The sequence below is a fragment of the Battus philenor genome, unplaced genomic scaffold (assembly GCF_028537555.1).
Source record: "Battus philenor isolate CCGP_79_NKW_IND1 unplaced genomic scaffold, ilBatPhil1.0.hap1 SCAF_7, whole genome shotgun sequence".
Lineage (NCBI taxonomy): Eukaryota > Metazoa > Arthropoda > Insecta > Lepidoptera > Papilionidae > Battus > Battus philenor.
This window is the reverse complement of record NW_027181737.1, coordinates 8,573,805-8,601,498: the sequence shown is the minus strand read 5'-3', so window position 1 is coordinate 8,601,498 and position 27,694 is coordinate 8,573,805. Positions and strand designations below refer to the sequence as shown.

The 27,694-nt window shown below is 30.0% G+C and overlaps 2 protein-coding genes across 3 annotated transcripts; one reads left to right on the top strand and one right to left on the bottom strand.

Annotated features, from left to right (window-relative positions):
- Positions 1–804: 804 nt before the first annotated feature.
- Positions 805–6,246, bottom strand: LOC137931163 (carboxypeptidase N subunit 2-like). Its single transcript, XM_068774570.1, has 8 exons — positions 6,198–6,246; positions 4,929–5,087; positions 4,167–4,317; positions 2,946–3,089; positions 2,312–2,768; positions 1,966–2,225; positions 1,733–1,858; positions 805–1,057 (listed from the first exon to the last, which is right to left on the bottom strand). Exons 1-8 carry the CDS (start codon positions 6,244–6,246, stop codon positions 805–807), a joined length of 1,599 nt encoding a protein of 532 aa, XP_068630671.1.
- Positions 6,247–10,484: 4,238 nt separating this feature from the next.
- Positions 10,485–26,358, top strand: LOC137930950 (RYamide receptor-like). Of its 2 annotated transcripts, XM_068774323.1 has the most exons (12): positions 10,485–10,712; positions 10,820–11,051; positions 16,925–17,019; positions 18,054–18,256; positions 20,681–20,829; positions 22,587–22,708; positions 23,853–23,947; positions 24,245–24,370; positions 24,823–24,923; positions 25,502–25,592; positions 25,792–25,875; positions 25,948–26,358. In XM_068774323.1, the coding sequence occupies exons 2-12, from the start codon at positions 11,041–11,043 to the stop codon at positions 26,305–26,307; spliced, it is 1,437 nt and encodes a 478-aa protein (XP_068630424.1). In that variant the 5' UTR covers positions 10,485–10,712; positions 10,820–11,040; the 3' UTR covers positions 26,308–26,358. The 2 variants fall into 2 exon arrangements, with proteins under 2 accessions (XP_068630424.1, XP_068630423.1); XM_068774322.1 differs by having other exon boundaries at positions 10,485–11,051.
- The last annotated feature ends 1,336 nt before the right edge of the window (positions 26,359–27,694 follow it).

The following is a 27,694-nucleotide window of genomic DNA, read 5'->3' as shown; positions in this document are numbered from 1 at the left end:
TAACAAACATCAGGGTTTCAACAAATACTTCATTTACTCTTTAAAAAAAATAATGCGAATTTGACGGTTGTGATAAAGTACAAAAGCACTTGTTAATCATGTTATTTTATGAAATACGTACTATTTCAGTTATCAAAAAACACGTATAGCTTAAACACGTAAACATTAAGGGTAAATTAAAAATTTAGTAATTTATTTACTTATTCGCCCTTTTTACAATTCATGTAATGCTTTAGTCAGCCGAGCGAGCTCTCGAACTGAGTTACGTAAACGAATATGTACGTAATGCAACAATACTGGAAAAAAAGACTCGGAAAAACTTTTGTCGCTCGACCCGTCGAAGCGTCCAAATCTCTCAAGATGCTGTTACGCTGTAAGTTTAGAACACGATTTTATGATACTGTTTTTGTTGGAAAATGATGTTTTAATGATAAAATAATTTAAATACTGCATGTTTAATTATTATTTTCCTCTGGCTAAATAATAATTTAAGAACACTTATCAATTATTAACAACAAATATTTCCAAAAAAAGTTCTTAATGGACTAAGGGCTTAAATAAATATTTTATAGCACCACGTTAATATCGATTGAAATGTTAATAATTAATGTAAAGTCAGAAATTTACAATTCGTTAAGGGATCTTTAGTTTATTTTATGTTTTTACATAATTATAAACACAACAGCAGTTTATATCATTCGTAATTATAAATAAATGAACATGATAAGACATTAAAATTGAACTTAATATTTTACAACATTGTTCTGAATAATATTGAAACAGTTAATATATATTTGAATGTGTTCATTCCCATTGACCGTCAGAAGTAATATCTTGGGCATCTTCTATGCTACCTTGTGGTTTTCGATTTACGGTAACATTAAGAGCTAAAAGCTGTTGCATTGGGAGACGAGGTGACAAGTTAACCATGCTCGCCCACTGTCCCGAGCATAATTCAGGAAATTTTAGTTTTTTCAAGAAGTGTCCTTCAAGATACCATGGCGATATGCATGTTGGAGAATAATCCCAAATCTTCATTTCATTTAAACGCACCCAACTAAAAAGATAATAAAAAAATATATATCTGACACTCACGAACACAATGACAGCAAATTATTCCCATAAGCGCATTTTTAAAGAGATGTTGAAGATAAAAGGGAAATGTTCCCCCAACAATGAACAAAGAGGTAGAGTAAATATGGAGAATGAAATATTTTATTCTGTTAGATTTAAGTCTAACCTTTGTGTAAAATAGTGTCTTTACGTTTTGAATATATTATTGAAAGCTTATTAATCTCAAATAAAATAACGAATAGACTAAACATATTAATCGTTTAAAAATTATAATACAGAATTTTATTTTCAAAATTTATCACTGTCAAACTTCTGATACAGCCGAACGATTATTATCCTGTTATAACCAAAAACAAATAGGTTATTGGGCCCTCCCGAGCACGAAGCTTGTTAGTTAGAAATGTTATTAACGGATACATTTTTACGTATTACAAATATTAAACATTTTGAAAACAACATTTATTTTTTCATTTTCATACTTTTTCATTTTCTTACCAAGAAAAAAAATATCTTTCATAAGCGTTTTACCATCTTTTATTTTAATAGAGGAATTTCCTTTGGACACTACAATTTAAAGCTTAAACATGTAAAGCATTATGAATTATAAAAAAACTGACCCAAGAGAAAGCTTAAACAGTGATATTTCAGACTGACTTACGCAGAAATATACAGCGCGTGACAATCACAATGCCAAGGGTTATTTGATAGCTTCACATTTTCCAACTTTGGCATGTAATCTAAGGTTCTCGATGGCAAAGACGGAAACATATTGTTATCTATATATCTGTTAACACACGAGTATTCATTATATAGTATTATAAAGATACATAACAATGTATAAGTGATTAGTTTTATACAAAAATATATAATGGTTAAGCTCTTAGTACTTACAAAGTTGTTAAATTCTTCAAAGTAGAAAATGTCATAAAATGTACTTCATAAAGTTGATTTTCGGATAATACTAGTGAAATCAGCTTATATAATCCATGAAATGTCGAAGCATTAAGAAATCGTAATTTGTTTTTCGATATATCAAGCGTCTCCAAATTAGTACAGTTAGCAAATGTGTTATTAGGTATTTGGGTTAGAAAATTTTCCTTTAAATCTAAATGACGCAGCAAATGGAGATGTTGGAACTCCAGTCCCGTAAACTATTTTTCATTCGTTAAAATAAGTGAAATAAATTAAAATATATTGATTACAAAATTCTAAATACGAAGTCATGAACAATACTTACACTTATAATATTATTATTTGATAAATCCAAAAATGTTAAACATTGAAGGCTGTGAAATAACTTCGGTGGTATTTTTTTCAATTTGTTTTTAGACAAAAGCAACGTTTCCAATGAAAATAGATTTTTGAAAGCGTTGTCTGTGATGTTATTAATTTTATTTTCAGATAACTTTAGTACTTGTAATGTTTTCAAAGGAAAAGTTCCATTTTCAATACGCTGAATTTTGTTTCTCGAAAGATCTAAGGTTAATACAGAGTCTAAGCCCACGAAAGCGTCAGAAGGTATGTATACAATTTGATTGTTTGAGATATCAATTGTTTCCAAAAAGGAATTGTTGGAAAAAAGACGTTCAGGCAATGCGTGCAATAAGTTGTTGGATAAATCAATATGAAAAAGTCTTTTTGACCATCGAAATGATTCGCTGTCGATTTCCTCTAAGTAATTTCTTTGTAAACGTCTGAAAATAAAGATATATTTGTAGTTCAAGCAAAATGTTTTTATTAAGTAAAATATTAGAAAATAAAAATAAAGCAGCGGGACTATAATAATGAAAATTTGTTCCATACTATAAACAGTGAAGAAATATCTTTACTATTCAATATATATGAAAATCAAAAAATAATTAATTACTTACAATATCTTTAGATTAATTAGGGAATCAAATATTCCAGATGGTAGATATTCAATATGATTGTCAAACATATCCAATTCTGTAAGAGCTCGCATATCTTTGAACGTTGTTTTATGTAGCGTGTGTAATTTGTTAGTACCCAAGTCTCTAGAAGAAATCGTAGGAAAAATTAACAAATACTAAGTAAGACCAGTTAAAACAAAACTAAAGTATTTCTATAAAAAAACTTGCGCAAACACTCTTAGATAAAACTAGTTTAAATTTGAAACAATTTGAATGATGGCTTTGAGATCGCAATTCGCAGCAGAGAATATTGGAAAAAAACGAAATATGTTGTTATTAAATTGGCATGCTCTATTGGAAATTTATAGAGCATTCTATTGGAAATTTCATAAGTATTTGCTTCAGTGTAGAGTGATAGTTAGAAATAAAGAAATATAAAATATTAATACGTAGTGTATATATATATATATATATATATATATATATAAATCTATGTGTGTGTGTGTGTGTATCTATGTTTATGTATATACTATATATTATTATTATTACTTATGCATAAGTGCCAGATTTATGTTTTTTTTACTATACACGAAAACAGACTTACAAATTTGTAGTTACTTTTAGGTTTTTTTTGCATTGATTTTGCGTCAAAACTAATATTTAAATATTCAGATTGATAAAGTATTTGTCAAATAATTATTACAATCCTTTATCTATCTCTATTCTGCATATGTTATACTCTGATGATCTGTAAACAAAATTTTTCCCGGTCGAAACAAACTTATCTTGTTACATCAAGATTTAAAAAAACATTCATGCTTATTAGTTATGTAATAATCGAGAAATTGGAAAATTATATTAATTTATGTAGGTCACCTTCGTGATACTCTGTTATCTACATGGTTATTATTACTGTAGAAGTTTTAAACAGGATGAAAAGCCGGTAAAAAGTTTTTAAACCTATTCCCGATTACCCCGTACAAAGTGATCACTGAAATAAACAACATTAATAAATTTTTTCTATTGTAATGCGAATTAGAATATTATCTATAATTCCTAAAAACGTTATTTTTTAATAGGATGTATCATACATTAATTTACAGGTAATTACCTTCATATTTACTATTTTAAAGCTGTTACTAATTAAAGAGTAAACATAGTCGAAATTAATTATAATTCAATTCGTAATCTAATCGTAAATTAACCGTAAGTTACACGTACATTGTGTGTAGATCGGCGGGTACAATTAGGTCAGGTGTCAGTGAGATAAGACCAGCTCTCCAGCAGTTAAGAGATCGATGTACAGCGTCGCATTGGCACACACTCTTAGCACATTGCCGCCAACGCGATTGACCCATGCTCACAGTCCACGCTAGTAATAAATTAATGTTAATATATCATATCACACAAGGAATGTTGAATGAATGATGAAATCAGTTAAGAACAAAAAAGTCACAGGTATAATACATAATTTTAAGAATCCAAATTTGTTACTGTATAAACTATATTTCAAACAGGCTTGGCTTTATTTTATTAAGGACTAGCTGCCTACTGTTTGCTTCGAGTAAACTGCACTGCTGTCCAAAAATGTAAATTTATAAATTCGATTCTTCGAACATCCCATAAAATTTATTCTTGCCACGTTTTACACAAATTCATATTATCAAACTATTAGAGCTACAGTTTAAAAATATACATTTTTAATGAACGCGTCCTCAAAGCCTTTTAAGAGAATTTCGTAAAATCCATTCTTAATTAACTTTTTCTCAAAGAAAGGAATATTTTCACCAAATTGAAAACTTTAAATATTATGATTCTACACATATCTTGATTAGTTAGTTTATAGGTGGAAATCTCTTTTGTTTGGAAGTTGATTATCTACAAAAAATAAACAAAAATTGTTTAAACCGCAGTTTTGTAAATTATCAGCACGCTTCTTAATCATTAATAGTCCAATTTTAATCTGAATTAAAAACATCTCACCGGGTTCTTCAATGGCACGTAATCGTCGATCTAATTGCCTCCAGCGGATGTCGTCGGTGCATAGTCTGCCATTCTTTTGTCCTCCACTGCGGCGTCCCAGTGTAAACATCTCCAATACCTCGCACGGATTTAAATTGCATTCTGTTTTAACGCTTTGAACTAAATTTAAAAAAATAAATGATTTAGAAATGTAATGAAGTTTCTTCAAAAAGTTAATCTATTCTCATTTAAAATTTAAAAGAGATCTGTTTTGCACTACAAATGGACACATTATATTGTAGCGGATATGAATTTAAAAAATAGATCAGAACTTCAAAAATAGATCAGAAAACAATAGAACAATATAAACCTCTTCCATGGATTTCCAATAGGACCGGTTGGAAAAGGCCGGGTACTTAAAATTAGTAAATTTAATAATAACAGTAGTATTTGGGTAATTGTATTGATCAGATTTTACCGCGAATCAAATGTATGACTACCACACTTTAAAGAAAGAGCATCATCTACAAAGTCAATAAAAACAACATATCATAACTATCTTTTAAACAATAACTCACAATTAGTCCAGTATTAATAGATTTAACCCTTAAGCGTGGTTACGATAGTACATTCAAAGAACAAACAAGTAGGTAACAAATGAATTTTCAGCAAGGTCATATCCGATGGAGCTGTAAAAGCCTCCGAGCTAACAGCATTAACATCAACATACACAATATATAAACGAATTTACATTTGACATGATGAAATACTTTGATGAAGTGAAATTTAATTTAACCGCGTATAGAAGCAATATATTTGTTTTAAAGTTGGAAGGATGTAGTTTTACTATTTAATAATCGCAATCCTTTTAAAATTGCTTTTCAACTCAGCACATTTTTTAATATGGTTCACAATTGCGTTATTGTTTTTAAATGGGGGATATGTTTTAGATTTTTTATATTATAATTAATATTATACATATTTTCTTTTAACAAACATCTTTAAATATTCCTACTATAATTTTTCTTGAATGAAGATTTTTCGAAATTAAAAAGGATCATTTTCGGCAACATAAATTTCCTGCAATAAATGCAATTGCTATTATAATAGTTAGTTTTATTAGGTAAATATAAGAGTAAAAATAAACTTTGTGATGTAATTGTTGCCGCTAAAAATAAATATTATTTTGAGTGAAAAATTGTAAAGTCGTGAAATGATCATGAACTTTATTTTCCAAAATTGTTATACGTGCGATATAGTTTTTAAGAAATATATGCATGCAAATATTACCTTTATAAATGAAGATTTGTATAGTAACATATATTTTAAGGAGGAACATATCCTTGGCACAGTCAAACGGAGAATGAGCTGTGAGCAATGATTGTCGGTCCGCTTTTGTTGTAACGGCATTCTCTTAGCGTGTACTACGTTACACACGAATGATACTAAACAATAGTGATAATTTAAACTTAGGAATATTGGTAGAAAAATTTAATTGATGTACAAATAAATTAATATTCAACAAACAAATTCCAAATTATCAAGTGTTAATAAAGTTTAATCGTTACATATAATACGCAATTTAAGCCAAGTATATTCAACAAAATTAAAAAATCAAAGTTATTTAAACATTAAAACTTAAGAACATAATACAAAAAAATTAAATCCCTTCCTCTTTATTATATATGATTAATATTTTTCTATAGTGTTGCAGAATTTTTTAATTATTCTCTCGTAACTTATATTTCAAACCGTTTTTAGCATGTATATATTTTGTTTATTACTGGATAACGTCGTAAGTAATGTAATTAATATTTATTGAAAAAAACAAGTTAAAATTATTAAAAAAAAACTATTATGGTACCTGTTTCATCGTTATACAAATTAATGAAAAAATCCAAGAGAAACAATGATTTTGTTTTTGACGTTTTGATGCCCGCGCTTTAAAACGTCCAATACGTTTTAGCCAGGCGCGAATATGATTTCCTTCATGTAAATTAATCTTTAAAAGAAAATACATCGATTGGCAGCCACGCAGTTTTAATAAAAGTTCTGTGAACTTTCTTTTCCTGAGTTATGTCAAAGTTGTTTTTACTGAGTTATGTAAAGTTTATCCGACATCACTATGGAATTTCAAAGAAAATATTGCCATGAAATGTCTGCATATCTACCCGCCGAGCCGACAAGATCATGGTAAGACATTTTACTTAAACTGTATTTTTTCAGGACTTTTTTTGATAGATGGTTTAGGTATCCGAAATAGCCTAGCGGATTGACAGGTCGAAGTGGCAATGGGCAGAACACGTAGCAGGACATAGTAGCACGCAGAGCAGATGACCGCTGGGATCTTAAGTTTCTGGAATGGTGACCGCGAATCAGCAAGCACACATTATTATATTATATATCTACCTACAAAGTGGACGGACAGACAGACCATGTTTTTGTCATCGGATGACGCTGGACGCCGGCCACTTCCAACCGGAAGTTATTGGAGATCAATGGGGGAAGTCTGTTTCCATCAGTGGACGTTTGAAATATTGTTGAAGAGATGGCTTATTACAGCTTAGCAACAAAAATAAACTTTTGTTTTTAGTAACATTAGTAAAAAGGCATCATTATGTTGCGATTTAAATGGTACAATATAAAGTTCATTAAATCACGAAGTACTGATAAAGTACAGTAAGTAGGTATGAAAAGTAGGTACAAGGCTGCATTATTTTATTACTGTAAAATACGGATAAGTACCATATTGATGCTGATTTAGTCAATTATTTATTTAGTAGTTAGAGAGTTATTTCGTAATATATAAACATACTAAAATATAAAGTTATTTTATAAAGCCATAAGACCAGTACATATTTAGCTGAAGGTTTTGTTTTATATAGTTCTAATTATTAAAAGTTTATGTAAATAAAGAAAAACTATGTTAATTCTATTCTGCTTAACGTTGTCACCCATTTTACTAGTGATATATAATTAACCAGTTAGCTGAATTGATTGTATCCGTCCGTCTAGGCTTGGGTTCAAACAATTGTCTTAATCATAGGTGTAGTTTAATTAAATGTAAAAGGTCAAATTAATGCTATTAGTGGAACATATTGCTCCGCATTTTAACATTATTTCTTTTTTTACTAATAAAGTTACATAAGTAAAGGAAATGTATAAATCTCGTAGATTAGCTTTAGCTTTAACGTTTTAAGGAATTATTCTGAATTATTTCTGAATCAGTCAACCAGAGCTCTTCTATTGCATATAGTACAGTTCTAATGGCATATTTCTCAGGCCAATAAGTTGCCTTGTCCATATTTGTAAAGGTTATACTGAGTTTAAACTATATTTGTAGAAGAAAAATATTTATCATACTTAATACTGTAATCAAATTCATTTACAGCGTATGGCAAGTCTTGTGATAATGAATGCATAAAACAGTGCTGAGCGTTTAGCAGTACAGCGATATTGTGAGTAAGGCAAAGGCTAACTTTTGAATAAGATTTTGAGGAAACTAATTATGAGGAAACCTTCACTTTTATTTAAGCTGGTGTTATACTTTCCGCGACAACGACGAAGCCAGCTTATCACTAATAATATCTTGTATCGTCCGTAAAAAAGGTGGAGATAGCATTAAACAATCATTTACTTAGAATCACTCGCGACAGTTTTGAATATTTTAATCAAACACAAAATATAGCATAAGACTAAAGGGCTATGAGCACCAACAATATTAGAGGGTACTCTTATGCAAAAATTTCATACTTAAAACAATAATAACATGAATCTAATGATAACAAATAAATATATTACGTAAATAAAATAACTCAACCATGTAATGCAAACAAAATTTATAACACTATACAATGTCCGAAGCTATGAATTAAAGATTTAAAAATTATTTACCAATAATCTCATCATAAAAAATTAAGAAAAATATTGCGGAAATAAAGTCTATCAATCAACATTAACATAATGTTATGAATGGAATGTAAAATCGACCTTAATCTCGTGTTGTCATAATTTTTAAAATCATTAGGCCTTTAAATACATAAATCAACGTGTTTGAGCCATTACTTGTTCCGTTTATATTATTTTCGGTGAAACTACGAGTAACGTGCAGTGAGGTTACATGAGTAAACTTTTTTTGTACCGTAAAAAGTATTTATGTCGAACTGTTTTTTTGGCTTTTACAGCTTCTCCGCAAAACAAAGCACTAAAGCACTTAGACTTATCGACAGTAACTAAGCTCGTATACCCAATTAGGAAGCGCTGCACAATCCACTGCATTATTTATTTCAGCCGATTCGGAAAGCAAAATGAACACGAGCTGGAACCTGTTGAAATGTTTCAAAAGTAAGTTTTTTGGTAAAATATTTATATAACAGCACAAGAGATTCTTTTTAAAACGAATAATAATTAAAACGCCGGCTGCGTTAATACATTATAAGTGATTATGTGAAATGTTTGTAAACCCTTTATCTCTGAGCATATCTATCAACCGAGAATCTAACTAGTTTGCCAAACGATTTTTAGTGTTGAAGTTTATACACAGAGTGGTTATAGGTGTAAAAGTTTTAGGGGGATGAATGTATACCTCTTTTGCCTTATTAGATATTGTATCAAAAATTATATATAACATACTGATAATAAAGTAAAGAAAATTGATTTTAATGTAAGAATTGTTATTATTGTTTATTTTTTATTTCATCTTCATGCCATGATTATTTTCGATATTAGCTATATGATATGTTGTGTAATAAAATATAAAGAAAGTGTATTCCCCGTACAAGTATAAAAAATAACAATTTAAATTATAACGATACAAGATAACATGATAAGTATGTCGATTTTGGTCCTTTTTCATTGATAACTTCGTCGTTAATAAATCTGTAACCATGCAAACATAATTTGTCAGTTAATTAAAAATAAGAAAGACCGTGTTAGAGAATGATATCGAACAATCCAATTAAGTTTATTTCTAATTAAATAACTTAAATATGCACATAATAAAGTCGTTGATGATGTATAAGATAAAACTGAGATCAAGTACCCCATATTATAGTGTTAGACATCTTTTTACTAAGGATGTTATTAAAAAGTTCTTAAATTAAATAATGACATTATAAATATTACGCTTATGTTAAAGCAATCTAGTTAGGTGTTAAAAGTGAGCTACTGAAATCCTTGCCCGAAATGGTAGTCATCGCATATAAAACAATAACATATTAAATAATGGATTTTTTAAAAAAAATATGGCATTTGATGACGAAGATAATATTCCGTGATCAAAATTTGGTATTTTTAAGATCATTATTGTATACATTTATCATAAATAATAATAAATTCTCTCTTAATTAAATTATGTCTTAATTTTTTATTTTCAATAAACGTTATTCTCATCAAATCCTATCCGCTTTCATTTTAACAGCTCACGTAGTATTTGTGTTGATAAATACTGAAAAACTGCTTTTATACGTCGACAAAAATAGCCTCTTCACAAGTATGTTGGTCGAGGGAGGGTGCAGCCGTCGGCCGCGCATTCGCCTCCGAGTTTGCGTCGCGGCAGATCGTGTAGGGGGACTGAACAGCCCTCAAACTTTCGTCCGCGATGCTGTAGTCACGCGACCGCTGTGCAAACATTCAATCAACCGCCTAATAGTTAAAACAACTTGTAGTAAAAAAATAACGTTTGAATACACACTCTACAGATAAACCTAAATACGTGTAGACAATGCAAAATGTGTAATTGTGCTAATTAGTCCTTAAAGGCTAACGCAGTTTACGTTTGAAATATGTTAGCATGTCCATTTTAAGGTTGTTGAAAAATATATTGTGATAAAGTGTTTAAGGATTGAAAAATACTTTTGGATAATTTATTTGTGAGCGTTTAAGTTTGCTGAAGCAATTTCTGTTCAAAGCAGGAAGGTTGGAAAATCAGTAAGTGGGCAATGTCAACTTTGGAAGCGGGGACAATCGTGCTAATCAGTTTGCAAACAAGCTGGAAGGCAGACTCGGAGTTGAACTGCGTTTGTACGCCACCAATGTTGGCATAGCGAGTGAAGGAGAATTATTTTTGAATAGTTGAGAACAAGATAAACCTTTTTATCAAGACTTACCTTGATCCATAGAAGATTTCGACACGATGGATACCAGGCCAGTATAATCAAACTACATAGATTACTAATACATAGAAACAAGTCTAAGTAATAAGAGCGTATGTTATTGCGTTGATCATACATAAAAGTAAAAATTTGTTTTTGTCTATTTGCCGGTATTTTACTTCATTATGCTAATTACCTTGTATTACTACCGCTTACCTTATCTCTTTCTAATAAACTGTTTACCTCGGGGACAGCTTTACAGGCTTATTAAAGTCCACTTAATAAGGTATTGTTTATTTTTCACATTAAGTATTATTTAAGCGAAATGTTATTGAAACGTAACATTATTTTAGTCTATGTAAATATATTATATTAATTGTGCCAATTACCAAGAATTATTGTATAAAAATTTAGTAATAAAAATTATTATTTTCATGATGTGTTAATATTGTAAATGTTATAAAGCTGTGAATGATTATGGCTTTTATTGAACACTGCTCTGTGCATTATCAATGTCGGATATGCTCACGTTATCCAATAATAAAAGAACGTATAGTAATGGACTGCAATATATTGGCTGTATTAAATAGCATTTGCTCAATACTTCAAATATTATGAGTTTTTCAGTAATGACGCACAACGCATTAGACACTAGACGCCGCGTTTTTTCGGGTTGAGATGGTGACTTTTATAGTTTCTTGTTCATGTAACTACAAACGGGTGATGTTTTATTGGTCATTTATAAAATCCAACAAGAAAAAGGAACTGCTTGGTGTCTACAGTTATGGCTATTAAAAGTGTTAATGTTATAACAATTACCGAAAGTTGAAACACGTAACTCTTTGTTCCGTTTCTAAATAAAACTTATGGCAGTCAATAGAAGCAAAATGTGTTAGCCTAATGTTTTTATTATAGTTAGTACCTATTGACAAAGGAAGTGTAACATTAGCTCGTATTCAATCACGTATTTTTTTGCTTGATTGTGATACTCATGTTTTTCATACGAATGCTTTTTATATATGTATAATATGACATGCATTCATTTACAGCATCACGTATATTCATTAATATAATACCATCGACCACCCATGTACCCATGTAGGTGTTTGATATGATACCATTTAAGTCTATAATCACTTTGTCGTGATATGTTGAGTTATTGAACGAAACAAAATTGATGGGTATTGTACCTTTTTTGAACTCCATATCGACATGTAAGTTTATGTGTTAATGTATATATAGACAAAACATTTATAATTTCTGTTGAACCTAGATTATTAAAATATATAAATAACACGATACTAAACGATACAAAACGAACATAAACGAAAGATGCTATATATTTTTAATATCGAAAATATACAATATTCTCTTGTAAAATACGTGTGAATTTCTTTTTAAAGCTGTCTTATTATGTTACACAAAGAACATAAATTATATGCACCGTCTAAGAACATAAAATAAAAAAGATAGATTCATCAGTTTCTTCAAACATAATCTTTTCGTTTGCCATTCATTTCGTTTGGCTAAAAATTTTTTTTGATTGAATCATCGTATAAAAGCATTATAATTGGTTCGCTAAATGAAAAGATTTTACTGAGAAACTTGAATAAAAAAACACAGTACCATTATAATATCTTGAAAGAAATTAAATTAATTATTATTAAATTAGTTTAAGTCAATAAACTAATATTAAAAAAAAACTATGAGGTAAAGTAAGTCCAAGTGGTCACCTGCCATCTTTAAGAGGCTACGTGTAACAATGACCGAGATCCTAAGTAATTTAAGTGGAACAGGATTAACTTCGCAAATAGAAACATATGACTTCTTTGTAATAATATTTGCTGGTTACTAATATAAAACAATAATATTAAAGCAGAACGTTGGATGCAAGCCTGTTCCAAACGATCCTTTTGGAAATTTTGGAAGAGATCTCTGTCCAACAGTTCTACAGCTGAACTGTTAATGATAATGAAACTAAAACAAATATTGTAGGTATTGGTTAATCGCTATAAATTTCCAGTTAAATAAAATTTTTTGGGAACAATACACAGGCATACGTTTGTTAGGGATAATATAATATATCTATTAAGAACAATTAATTTCAATTATTTAAATAAGCAATGAAAAGTTGAAAATTAATCATGATTTAATTTTTGTTTTGAGAAAAATCAAAGACCTTTGTACGCTACGTATCAATTACATTATGTATTTATATTACCACTTTAATAAAAAAATTCTAATAGACAATTGAAATATAATTGTACTAAATAAATAAAAAACCCTGTCAAGGAATTTGGTTTATAGTCTGTATGTATCTCTAGTAACCAATTATCGGTAAGAGTAGACATACACATTAGCTCGATTTTACCTAAATCTCAAAGCTAGGATCGATTCGATCAATTACAATAGTAATTGAAAGTGGAATTGATTTGGGACAATACCAATTTCTAGCTGACAGAACACATTTGTGGCTCTCATTTAGGTTTTAATAAGATAGGAACTTTCGCATACAGGGATAAACATTTGAAAGCTTAGCCAGACACATTTGAAGGACCCCTTTATTAAAATGTTCACTGTTTGGTTGTACGTAGTAAATTAAATATAGAACACAGACATTTTGTTTTAATAATTTCTCTATGACAGAGATTTTTGTTTCAAATTATTTATAGTACAAATTTTCTCTTCTGTAGGATGCTTCACTAGTTCTTTTACTATTTATTCTGTCATTCTTTACAGTTTCTTGTACACTCTTTTCTTTCATTCACAATCTTTTCACACATTATCTCTTCATTCGCCGCGTTCTTTTAGTTTCACAATTTACTTCACAGTTACTAATTTTTGACCTTTTTACCATTATTTTTGTTTCTTTTTTAACAATTAATTTTTTGCATAACCTTACAATTATTATTTTTAGTTTTATTTTTATCTGTTACTTTCTTTTTTACTTTATAACAATATTTTAAAAATTTGTGGCCTCGTTTTTTATTTTCCATGATAAAAGCAATGTTGCCACTTTCTATTATTACCTACAGCTCCAGTTCACACTCCCATTATTCGTTTGACACAACACTGACATTAAATAAAATATTAAAATATCAAAGTTAATTGCTTGATTATGCTCTAAAATAATAAATGTTAGAGTTTTGATTTTAGTAGGAAAATTCGTTTCATTTAGATAGGTCCCGCACTAGATAGATCGACAACATAGTTAAGGTCGCCGGAAATTACTGTTTTCGGGCAGCGCAAGACCGATCATCGTGGTGATCTTTGGGAGAGACCTGTGCCTGGCAGTGGGCATCTTCGCTGAAAAGGAGTCAGATAATGGTTTACACAAAATTCTCACCGTATGAGAATTGAGGGAGCTTTAAATAAATTACGAATCAAAGTATGACTCTTATGGATAGCCAGAATAATTTTTTAGGCATCTTGAAAATTACATAGAAAATATTTTATGAAATTACACACACCAAAGACCGTACCGATTACGCGACAGCTAGTATTTTATAAAATAATGAGAAAATAAGAATGCCCGCAATATTCTCGTTTCAGCGGGAAATTCCTTTTAAATTTTTAATCTCTCCGTAAACATCTGTTATCGGATGTAAAGAGTAAAATATCTCGGTTCTGACCAGATACCAGAAACAAATAAATCAACTTTTATGTGTTTACGTTAAATTTGTTTATACGAGAACGTTACAGAAGAAAATTATCATTCATTGTTAAGGAATTAAAAATCAAAATAAAAATGTTCATTATAGCCCAAATTTTAAAGATTTTAAACATTAATTTTTGATTTATGTGAATCTGCGAGCGTGATTTGTGAATAATATTAATAATAAAATGATACAAATATTTAACTTAAAAATTAATAATTCACATCTAAGTACATTGATCTTACAACAATGATATTGGTAAAATTTTAGAGCCAAGTAATAAATAAATTTTATTACTGTAAATCGATATTAGAAACCAATTTCTTTTGGAAAAGTTAGAAGGCTAGAACCACGATAAATAGTTTAATATTTAATCAAGGCGTGTAAACATTACTACGGTCTGTTCTTTGCAGTACAATAATTGTTTTTACTGATTGTCCTAAGTCTCATAGTTTTTCTTTCAAAAGTTTGTGTAGCACCGCATTATAATCAAAGTAGGGCATTAACAAACCCTTAATAAATGTAGAAAAATACATAAATGAAGTATCCTGAAAACAACATACAGTGTTTAGGTTTCAAACCTTTTATAGGTTACTCCCTTTAAAAAAAAATCCACATCTTCCCCTTTTTAGTTTCATCTATTACTTATAGGTAATAAAATGTACTTCCTTAAAAGTTTTAATGTTTATTAACACCACGAAAAAAGGTATTTTATACCTTGTTCCTTATTAGTCTTTGAACTCGTAACCCATCTATGAAAAGCTACAGCGGCCCACAAGTGGTCGGTATCTGTCAGTAGGAAGCCTATGGTGTAGTGATAAATATATAGCAAAATTAATTATTTTAATTAAAAAATTAATACTAATTTAAAAATAATCAAATTTTGTTCAAAAAAACTTTTTAAAGCATGGCTGCGTAAATGTATAAATTTTTAATATACCTGACCATTGTATATTATAGCTGGCTTTTCAATCACAACCTTGATTCATTCCCAAGACGAAAGTATTGTGACTGTTTCTGTATTGTCAAATATGGCGCAATATTACTTTTTGCATTCTTCATTTTTATGTTCGTTTCATCCGGTAAAATGCGAGATAATAATATCATAAAATGAAAAAAGTAGCGACATTTTCCTTCTGACATACAATGTTAATTACAGGTGGTAGTCTATTATCTTTCGACTTCTGTCTCTCGAACATACACACTGGTTGATCTGTAGGCCATAAGTATCTAAAACATTATGTTTGAAGAGCACCTTATATATATGTTATTAATTTTATTAAGGTCGTGAGAAGGCGTTGGATTTAGGCCGCTTCTAATTTTTACTGGAAATTTTAGCGTTCAACAGTGGACGTCCTTTGGCTGGATCGATGATTATTCGTTTTTTTACTGACTACCACTTTTTCACTGATCCCGATACAATTAAGGTGGCCAAGCACCTAGAGGCTAAACTTGCATAAGCGGGCTCAGGTCGTTACCTAAGCTGTTCTATGGTGTGACCTTTAAGAGAATTTTATCTTTAGTTGTGACTTCAATGGAACGAACCACGCCTCGATCCGTTGCTATTATCACGTTACTTTGAACCCAGAGTAAATCGTGCAGGTACGAGTAGCCCGTCCAATATCACCTTACGTCAGGAAAAGGCAGTAATCGAAAATTTCGGTAAAAAAAGACGTACAATATTCTTCAAAACAGGCTTGCACCGTCTACAGCAACAAAACTCAAGTAGATGCCATAAAATATTATATGAATACAATAGAACAATTGAAGTCGGGTGCAATTTACACATAACATTTGTATTTGCACAAGTTTTTCGTATTTAATAAAATTATCGACAACTTAGAATATTTTTAAATCTATTACAGACACGAACCTGTAAATCCAGAAATCATGATAAAGCAAAAAAATTAAACTTCACTGCTTTTTATATTTTAAGTTCTTTTTATATTTTAAGTTCTTATTTTTAATTATTTTAAGTCTAAAGCAATTTAAGTGGCGTTTAAATGTTATGTTGCTACAAACTCATTCGAGGCATTAGTTAAACATCATGATATTATCAAATACGGCTATGTACATAAACGAAAGTAACTTTGCTGATTAAAACAAAAAGATTTTTTACTTTTCTGTATATCTGAAAATTATTATTGAGATTATGAAAATCAAAAAGTATGATTTATTTGAAATAATATCCTACTATACTTTATTAAAGTATAGAATATTAAGTGTTATATGAAAAACGGCGTAAATAATTATTTTTGTTGTATTTTAGCACAACAAATTCAGCTCAAGATGAGGACACAGACTGGTCAAGGAATATTTCAATGAAGAAATATCTGACACAAAATGGAACCAATGACACTTATGGTAAGTTTAATAAATATCATAATGGTATGTGCCCGGACTTAGGATTAATGAAAATCTTTCAACAAATATGACATTGATGCTTGTTATTGTAATTTGATGTAATATAAATAATTTAAATAGTGGTTGGTCATAAATTATGGGGGTAACATACGTATACACAGAACTCGCAACTAACAAAAAATTAAAAAAAAGACAATAAAATTGATGTTATTCTATTTCTTTTTGACTACTCAGCTGGAATAAATTAATGATATCGTTTATAATAAAATATTGAGTAGTGTCACTACTGGACAGAACAAAAGATAAACTACACGCGTCTAAAATTGGATCATCATTATTTTTAAATAGCTCAGTTAATTTTGAATTCGTTCTCTCGGTCGTAAATAGCTATTTTTGCAATGATAGTAAACAAGAATAGAAAAACGTCATGCAGATACTCTGTTCGTCCCAGACCTTTCATACTTTTAATTCATACATCTTATAAATAATAATGAGATGTTCTTACCCCGCGATGTCTCTCTGAAGTCTACATATCTTTTTCTTAATTTATACTACTAGAAAAATAATGAAACTTAAACAAAAGTTTGAATATGTTTACTCACAGTTAGTTTTCAAATAATTTATCGTATCAAATAAGATGTGTAGTAAGTATATTACAACTAATTTCTTTCCAGATTTTATTTATTTTTGTTCTAAAACAATGCACACATATCGCTAATGCCAAATGTCCTATAGTTATAAAAACATTAATATAATAATAAACATCGAGATAATAGTCAAAATAAAAATATTTTATGGTTAATTTGTCATGCGATATCGAACGAGGTAAAAAAAAAGTTATTATATACTTTTATTACGTTATAATGTCATTGATAACAAATATTAATAAATAGCTTATGTTGAAAAATCGAACAGAATATGTCCGACGTCAATAAATTTTATAAATTTACGAAATTTAGTATTTTATTACAATTTAATGTTTCCTTCCGCAGACGTAATAATTAACAGTTTAAAAATAAGATTTTGTATTTCAGATGCACTGTACGATGTGCCAACGGGCATGATAGTTTTGCTGTCAATTCTGTACGGGTCGATATCTGTATTGGCGGTTGTAGGAAACTTCCTAGTCATGTGGGTGGTGGCAACATCCCGGCGTATGCAAAGTGTCACCAACTGCTACATAGCTAATCTAGCTTTAGCCGATATAGTTATAGGATTATTTGCTGTACCATTCCAGGTTAGTTAATATTATATAGTTAGTTAATAAATATAGATTTAAATCACACAGTTAGTACGTACGTAAAATACTAACTCTATACGGTTCTGCCAAAAAAATAAATTTTGTTTCCACATTTCAAAATATGTACATTAATGATACAAAAATTAGATACACACAGAGTTTTTAGATTTAGACGCACCGTTTTATGTCATGACGTTTGACTTTTCAAGAAGTCTGAGCGAAAAGCTAATTTTCACATCTTCTTGAATTTTAATATTAATAGCATTAGGCAATTATTTCAATAGGCGATAATTTACCATTTACAATGCATTGTTGACAAAGTTAACTGTCATTTAAGAGGTGTAAGACATCGAAATGTCATTTAAATATTAACACATTTTGAAAATATAACCAAAAATCTAATTTAACTTTTCTTTTTTTAACAAGTGCTTCAAACACGTCCTTCAATTTAAAAAAAAGGCATCTGTTATTTTAATCTTATATTTTTTCAACATTTCTTTATAACGGATGCGTTGTTAACCCGTAAGAAAAACTATGTTTTGACGTAATTCTAATAGATAAAATAGACGTGGGTTTTTTAAGGGCCCCGCTATTGGTGACATCTATTTTGGGACAGAGTTTTCTCCTTTATTATTAATTTAAATTCCTCTGTTATTAATGTTTTTTACATCCTTGTTCATTTTTATGATCTTCTGTCATTCCTTTTAAAATCTTTCTTTCCTCTTCTTTCATTCTACTATTTTTTTCTATTTTTTTCCCATACAAATTTCCCATTCATCGCCTCACTTTCTTCGCCTCGTTAACACATAGTTATCACATTGGTATATTTATTTAAGCTATTTTACATTTTTATCCTCCTTCTAATATGCTTATTATTACTATTTATGACAAATCACAATTTTTTTGTTTTATTTTTTATTTTCTTAACGTTTAATTCTTATTCTAACCTCTAACCTCCTGTTCACTTGGTGCCTTACCCAACCTGTATCTTGTTTTTTTTGTGATATCCTTCACTATACTCCAGCCAAACTTGAGGAACGCTGGCCTATATTTGTTATCTCCTATTTGTGAGGCAATGTTGTCCTCGCTTATCTTTTTACTTAACTGGCATTCGGAGTCGTAACGAAGTCTTCCAAATGCCTGAGAGTCGGCCACCAGATGCACCACGATATGGTCCACACTCGGTTCATAGAAGCTCAAGTCGCTCTCCTTAAACTTAAGCCGGGGAAGGTACTCAGAGGATCCCCCGATAGACGTTGGTTTCGACGATTATTTATGTTACTTTTTAGCATGCATGCATTTGTTATTATTAAATAAAGGTTTTTACATATTTAATAATTAATAAAATTATAGTAAAATTGCCATTTAAAGGAATATAACTGTTTAATGAATTAAACCGAGAATTTACATACCAGAGAGTAAAGTAATATAAAACACTCCTAAACTTTGAAAGGCGATATGTGTGAAATTTTCGTGCATAACAAGTAGACTGAACAAGAAGCTGTCCTTAATATTATGTATTTAGGTTTCTTCTCGAAGCAAAAATTACTAAGCTGAAAAATAAAGTGCTCGTAATTTACTCAATTCTGTAAGATATGAAAGAAAGGCAATCAAACAGCGTCTTTGAGGCATGAACTTGGTGAAATCAAAATCTTGAAGGAAATATTTTACTATTTATAATGTATATTGTATATACATGTGAACACTTAATTAAGGTATACCGTAGCTCTACGGATATTTATCCTACTTCAACAAACTAAGCGCCGGATAAAGCTTTTACGATTTGGCCAGATGTTACAGGCCGTTTCTGAAGTATTTCCTCAACAGGCAAACCGTAGTTTTATCGTAGTTCTAAATTGGATGTGAAAGTTAATATCTTTAGAAATTCTTCATTATTATTCTTTTAATCACAATAATTATTGTTATATTTTTGGACTTAACAAAAACAATTGGTACAAAAATGTGTGAAAGTGTGTATCGAGAACAAATGTTCATTAAAAATGAATTGTCTTACTTAAAAGTGAGAGCATGCAAGCATTGCAGCTTAATTCCTGGTAGAAGATCGACGTGACTAGAAGAGTGGATAAGGTTGACAAACGTCATAATTTTTTATCGTCAACATGATCACAAAACAGAAGCACGATTGTTACGATCTGTACTGGACTTAAATTTTTTTAAATGCCCTCTCGTTCCTGTGTTTTAAATCCATAACAGGGACTTTTGTTTCAAATTTTTCAGTATTTTATTATTAACATTCTCTTCTATCATCTTTTTTAAGTTCTCGTCAAAGATTTCTTTATTTAAGTGTATCCAATTGCATCTTTACAATTTGTATATTGAATAATAACATATAGCGTAAATATAGATTTTCTTGTTACTCTTTGTATGGCAATTCGTACATATTACATTGTATTGGTTCAGTTTCAAGCGGCGCTGCTCCAGCGGTGGTTGCTGCCGCACTTTATGTGCGCGTTCTGTCCATTCGTGCAGGCGCTAAGTGTTAATGTTAGCGTGTTTACATTAACTGCTATCGCGGTTGACAGACACCGAGCGATTATCACGCCACTAAGGTATGTTCTTTATTCGTTTTTTATAATTTAGGTTAATAGTAATTTCGAAAAAAGTCTGAAAACAAATTATTTATGAAATATCAGTTAATGAAATTATAGAGAGTGTATATAGAACGAAATTAACTTTACTTTGAATATTACAAAACTAGAATTGGTTAAGACTAGTTTACTATGATTTAATAAATAATCATAACTACAATTCGTTTATATTTGACAATTACTATTATATTCGCCATAAATAAGCGATCATAGGTCGCGGGCTCGATTCCTGAGATATAATGTTATATAATCCACACTTAGTGCATTAATTATACAGGATTGTCAGAACTCATAAACAAATTTCCAGAGGAAGCGCTAAAGCATTCTCTACGTACCATAATACCACACATTTTGATTACCAACTTGCCTGCCAAGCTTGTCTCATCAAGCTACCTGCGCAGGAGGCCTATGCCTTGCAGTGGATGACTCTCTAAATACCGTAACACTTATGTCTTACGGTTTAAATGACTAATAATATAACAATTATTATGAAAGACTATGCTTAAAAATGATCAAACATGCAATAAAAGTCATTTAAGCATGTCATTATGTTGTAAGGTCAAAAGTAGATAATAATAATAAATTTATCCTTTTATTTAGTCTATTAAAGCTTAGTAATTAATGTTATAATTGCTTACGAAATATTTCGTACAAAAATATTACTTTCATTGGTTCATGAGATTTTGGACATATTTGTATTAATAACTAAATGATCTATGATCCATTAGCAGAAAATAAATATTCAAACTGATATATCTTGATCCGATACGAACGGAGGATGATTTGTATGAATAAATAAATTGCTATTATAACGCTCCTATAAACATCACTTTCGGAAGTCGACTCGAAATCAAAGGTCAGCAACAAATTAACACTTGACCGAACTCAAGGTTATTTGAAAACTAGCATGTTATCAATATCTCACAGTCATGTAATATTTCCTTTTGTAAATTATCCGTACTATAAAACTCAAATAAAAGTTGCTATTACAAAAATAAAAAAAAATTGCATAAAATTCCTTTAAATTATTAAAAAAAACATGTTTTAAGACTATTTATACCTCCAACAAATTTAATCGTTTATATACAAAACATTGATTGATTCATATTAATATCTTTATTTGATCATTTACAATGCCACTAACTTAAAACTTAACCCAAAATAATCGAAATTCGCACTGATCTGAGAAGAGCCCACGGCAATCCGAGTCGTGTTTTTTTTTGTGGTCACTTTTACAATATCCTTAATACAGTAGAAGAGATACCCATTCCCACTTATAAAACCTTCACACTATAAAAGGTTTTTTTAAGTATTTGTTTAGTGATTTTTTTATTAATAAGTGAATAATGAGTGAGTTATTTGAGACACAAATACACAAGAATGTCTTGTACTAATGTACACAGTAGTCCAAAGAAGACTTTTTGTATGAAACCTAGAGAAAGGTATAACTAGCTTATCTTTATGTCTAGTGTTAATCTTGTGTACATCACCATTTTTATTATATTTATATTATTATATATTGCACATAGATTATTAATAAGTAAGTACTTTATACTGGTAAGCAGTTCGAAAACTCTACTAGAAACCTTAGGTGGAAACCTATATCCAGTAATGAAAAAACTACGACAGTTATGATATAAATCCGGTAAGGAATAAATAGAAAGTAATAGGTAAGCATATAAATATGTTTTTAACTATGGATTAGTTATTGCTTTCAGCGCTCATACTTCTAAACGTGTTGCAAAAGTAATCATCGTGTTAATTTGGGTACTGGCGCTGTCTTTGGCGGCTCCCATGGCTATGTCATGGGAAGTTATAATGGAAGAGGAATTTGATCCAGGTAAAATATGTTTTACGTTTTGTACAAAAGCATGTATTAGAGAAATATTTATCTAGATTTATTGACGTATCGATGTGTATCTTATACTTTACTCGGGAATCTTTGTAACAATAAATTACACAATAATTCTATGCATTATGTAATTTAGTGGTTTGTTAATTTAATTGGTGCCAGTGATCTAATTATAAGGTGCGTGTTCCTCCTGAATAAAAGTAATATTTATTATTTCTTCACTGCTTTTCTAGGGTTTTCATTGTTATGTCACTTATAATTCACATATTTTGTAATTATGATTTTTCGTGTCCAAATCTATTTTTACAAGAGTTTGGAAAAGCACATTTCAAAAGATTTATGTCAAAAATATCGCGGTGGAATTATTATTTACGAGCTCATGTTGAACAGCACTCGAAATGGGAATTAACAATGTCATGTTACCTGTGGGATTAAACCAGGGACACGAAATCAATTAAATATAAGCGTCTGGGCAAAGGCTTCTTATGTTCTTCATTTTTGTTTTATTTTTTTTCGGTATTTCGTTACATCGTTTAGCACGTATTCCTTATTATACGAGTAGTACATTTAGTTATGTAAATTGATTAATAATTAATATAGATGTTTAAATGTAGAAAAGGTGGTGTTGTACATAATTTTCTGTATCAAACATTATAAACAGTTGATATTCTATATTAAACAATTAGATAAATAGATAAACACAATAAAAGTTTCTAAAACTAGATAGGTCAGTCGGAAAGTACTATTGACATTTCGCTAGAACATTGTAAAAGGGGAAAGAGGGCAGAGCCGATCGTTTTATGTACGGGCAATGGATTTAGTGCGGCTTATCGTATGTGCACAGGGCACTAAAAGTGTTTGATATAATCGTACCGAAATATCCATAATTCGCAGGACATGGCATTTATATTGGTATCTTATATCTATTTTTTCTTAATTATCAATGTTGATATTACAATCCCAACCAGTCTTAAACTAAGCTTGTATCTCAAGATTCTTACAGTTAATTATATAGGTCACCATTTTACTTATTTTCTATATTAATTCACAAAATTTCTTATATACAAAGAGATAAAGGCAAAAAAAATATAAATGTATTTGTCAGCACATAAAACAAGAAATTTATTTGCAGTGACCCTTCTGTTTTACAAAAAGCCTTTCTGTGCTGCAAGCGAATTTGGATCGCATTCGTTGGCTATTTACAGATTGCTACTATATATTTTTCAGGTATGTTTTACGTAAATTCTATGAATATATAAGAATTTGTACTAACAAAAATTAAAAAAAATGAATAAAATACAACACGTAGTAATAATATTTTCCGCAAAACTTTTTTTTTATTTTATAATTTTGAATTTCGTTTTCTATTTTTTGTTCACTGGAACTATAGAAACTATATAAATAAAAACTAAAAATGCAAATAATATTTAGTTTTTTCATTTCATTTCATTATTTTCTTTCTCTTTCACTCGTTTCTTTATCGCAATTTAAGTATTATAGTAAAATAATTATTTCTTTATTTAGTACGTTATCCCGTTGTGCGTCATAACCTTCGCCTACTCACACATGGCGTTGAAACTATGGGGCGCTCGGGCACCAGGTAACGCCCAAGAATCACGAGACGCGAATCAAATGAAGAACAAAAAAAGGGTAAGTACTTATGAATGTATATACTGCCTACAGGATTGTCATAATTTATGTTATATTTTGCCTCGTCACGTTAACGAAATTAGACACTTTGTGACAAAATGATATAAATAAGTAAGACTTTATTTGTGTCATATTTCTGGTTTGTGAATGTGCCCATATTAGACTCTAAATTTAGTGCATATTAAAGTTATGGTTAAAATCAGAAGTGCTTAGAGTATGGACAGCCGGCTATGGATGAAATTTTCGGAAAAAGGTGGGCATACTTGAGATATTTGACCAACACCGGTGTACCGCGAGTAAAATTTAGTTAGCTGTAACTAAAGCGGTACAGCGGTTCCGACCAGTGCGGCGGTTACGTAATAAGCATTCGCATATGAAGAATTTAAAACTTTGTACTAAAGAGTCCTCCTATTTTATATTCAACATTAATGTAAACTAATATATTTTCACAGGTAATAAAAATGTTGGTGTTGGTGGTGGCCTTATTTGCAATCTGTTGGTTACCACTACAGAGTTACATGATGTTTCAATCGTTTTTCCCGTCAATCAATGAGTAAGATTAATTTTGGTTTTGAATTCTTATAACATTATACTAACAAAATAATAATTGAAATATTTGTTTATTCAATAAACAAATACTTTATTATTATTGTTATTTTTTATATTAAGGTTTAATTTTAACAATACAGCGGTCGTTAACCAACCAAATTAAACATAATCAGGAAATACATTAGCCAATCTATTTTTTATTAATTAACGATATAAAATTGTTATTATGAAATGTACGATTTTATTCATTTTAATGACAATAAAAGCCAAAGTGTAGCAGCAAAAGTCTGTAATAAATGAAAACTTTGCAAATAAGTTGCTTACTTCAGAATTAGACATTTCGAAGTCAATCCTTTGAGAAAAACAAAATTATCAAAGCGCTCTTTTGACAAAATAGATTCAATGTGTACATACACCTTTGATCATTGAAGTTTTCTGTTTTTTTAGACAAAGTATGAATTAAAATAGAAACATCAGTTTTTACGAGTGTTATTTGCTATTTACAGACATTAAATAATATAGATCTCTGAAAAATACAGGCTGTTTACATTAAAAATAATAATAACGTTCCTTGATTTTCAGGTATAGATATATAAATGTGATATTCTTTTGCTTTGACTGGCTAGCAATGAGCAACTCTTGCTATAATCCCTTTATATATGCGATTTACAATGTAAGTATAAAAATTTATTTCGATGTTTTTATCGGAGAAAATTAATTTAACAATGTAATATTTTATTTTATTGCTGTGCTAACAAAAGTCAACTAAAGTGATACTTTCAGTGTTTTTAAGACATAATTTCATTTAATTTTCCCGTTTTTTGCTTAACGTTTAAATGATTAAGTTATATAAATATTTGTACTTTTAACAGGAGAAATTCAAGAAAGAATTTAAACAGCGATTTTCTTTAGGCCAAAAACGGAGCCGGAGAAGATTTAATAATGACAGTTATGAGGTAAGTGTCTTTATATTTTAATTTCATGTAATGTTAAAAAAATTATTGAGAAAAACCATAAATTTGTTACAGGACGGTCAATCTTATAGAACACGAGTTTTGTCATTTCGGTCGACAAACGACAGGAGTACGTATACAACAAGAAAGTCAATAAATTTGGGAGCGTCGGATACGATGAAATCCCAAACTAGAAATTCTTGTCACTACCCAAGAAATTCTGAGGGTGAATCTCGGCAAAAAATAACAAGCGAGTTAAATTCTGATAAGAATGGTACCAAAAATACTGCCTTTTTGAAACGTAAAAGTAAAATGGATAGAAGAACAGAAGACAAGACGGCACCAATTGGCGATGAGCGCGTTAGCGAATTGTACATTTTCCCCAATAGTAATATCGTAGAATTCACAGACATGCTTTGTGATAATAAAGTGTAAATTAGTCAGTCTTGTCAGTTACAGTAAGCATTTATTAAATAGTCAAATATGTGATGTTATAAGATAATTTACGTTTAACGTTTAAGAATTAAATTAGTTCAGATTTTATCTTGTTTTCTTTGAAACCATTTTAACCTCCCACTTCTGTAATCGAAAAACAGTCAGTTATTAATAATGTTTGTTTGAACTTAACATTGAAGGGATTCCACAAATTACGGTCGCGTTAAAACAATGTGGCACGAAAGATATTTATTTTAGTAATTTATTACTTTAATTGTTTTACATAAACACTACAACTTAATTTAAATAATTTATGTTAGTCGTTGTTATAGAGCAGTGATTGCCCAGCGATAGAGACTTGATAGGGACTTGCGTCCATAGATCGCGGTTTCGACTTCCGGAATAGAATCTTATTTAACAATTATAATATTTTAATAATATTTATAATGATAAAAATAATTTTTGTGGGTGTCTATGGGCTGTAATGAGGGCGACGAGTCGTTAAGATTGAAATTGATATCTCCTAAAATGTAATCATCATTTGTGTACTAGGACGTCAACCGTTGGACTAAGCCCCCCCCCCCCTATAGATTTCCAATAGGACTGTTAAAAAGCCTGCATTCAGCGTCTTCCGACGAACTAGCAAGTTTATTTGTCCACATTATAGGCGGACATTCATAACCTTGAAGCCTGTATTGAGCGCTACGTGGCCTGCCCCCAACAACATCAATTTTTGATCCGCTGGGCTATATCGGTTCCTTTCGTTAAACTAAAGATCTTCGTTTTTTTTTAATCGATCTCTTAGAGAAATCCCAAGCGAAGCCCTCTCCGTGGCCCATTGAGATACTATCAGTTCGTCAATGAGGCTCAGAGTGAAAAACCACGTTACTGTGCAGTAAGTGCTTTGGTCTTAGAGTTTAGTCTTAACGCGTTGACTGCATTGGACAAGAAGGTGATGATGGTAATAGTTTGAGCAGTTTAATTGAAATATGTTGGTATGTTCGTTTGCTTAAAACTAAATATATATGCCGAAGTTAAAAAAAAATATTACGTCTAAGGGTATTATTGCAATTTGTAGATAAATATTACTCCCTGCCCAAAAATTTGCGGTCAATAGGACACACATTTATGTAGTTCTGTTGTTTCAAGATATCTTCAAGAGTAATTTTATAACTATTTTTTGAAGTCCTTTCTTTAAATAACACAATTTTAAATATTGCAAAACAATTGAAACAAACTGTAATAAATCGAATCCAAATTGTTGCCAGAATTTATTAATGCTTGCATCGATTCGGGATTGAATATTTCCCTTACTAGATATATGGCATACCAGTCATCTTAATCGAGTAAACGTGTACGAATTAATTTCTCTTATATACTCATAAAA

What these genes read in the sequence shown, in the direction of transcription:
- LOC137931163 (XM_068774570.1), bottom strand. Translation starts at nt 6,246, where the DNA reads ATGTTCCTCCTTAAAATATATGTTACTATACAAATCTTCATTTATAAA. An exon ending in ACAAATCTTCATTTATAAAG is followed by an intron (nt 5,088 to 6,197) that starts GTAATATTTGCA and finishes TTTTAAATTTAG; the next exon opens with TTCAAAGCGTTAAAACAGAA. An exon ending in CACGCGCTGTATATTTCTGC is followed by an intron (nt 1,058 to 1,732) that starts GTAAGTCAGTCT and finishes TTATCTTTTTAG; the next exon opens with TTGGGTGCGTTTAAATGAAA.
- LOC137930950 (XM_068774323.1), top strand. An exon ending in GGAAGAGGAATTTGATCCAG is followed by an intron (nt 22,709 to 23,852) that starts GTAAAATATGTT and finishes ATTTATTTGCAG; the next exon opens with TGACCCTTCTGTTTTACAAA. An exon ending in AAATGAAGAACAAAAAAAGG is followed by an intron (nt 24,371 to 24,822) that starts GTAAGTACTTAT and finishes ATATTTTCACAG; the next exon opens with GTAATAAAAATGTTGGTGTT.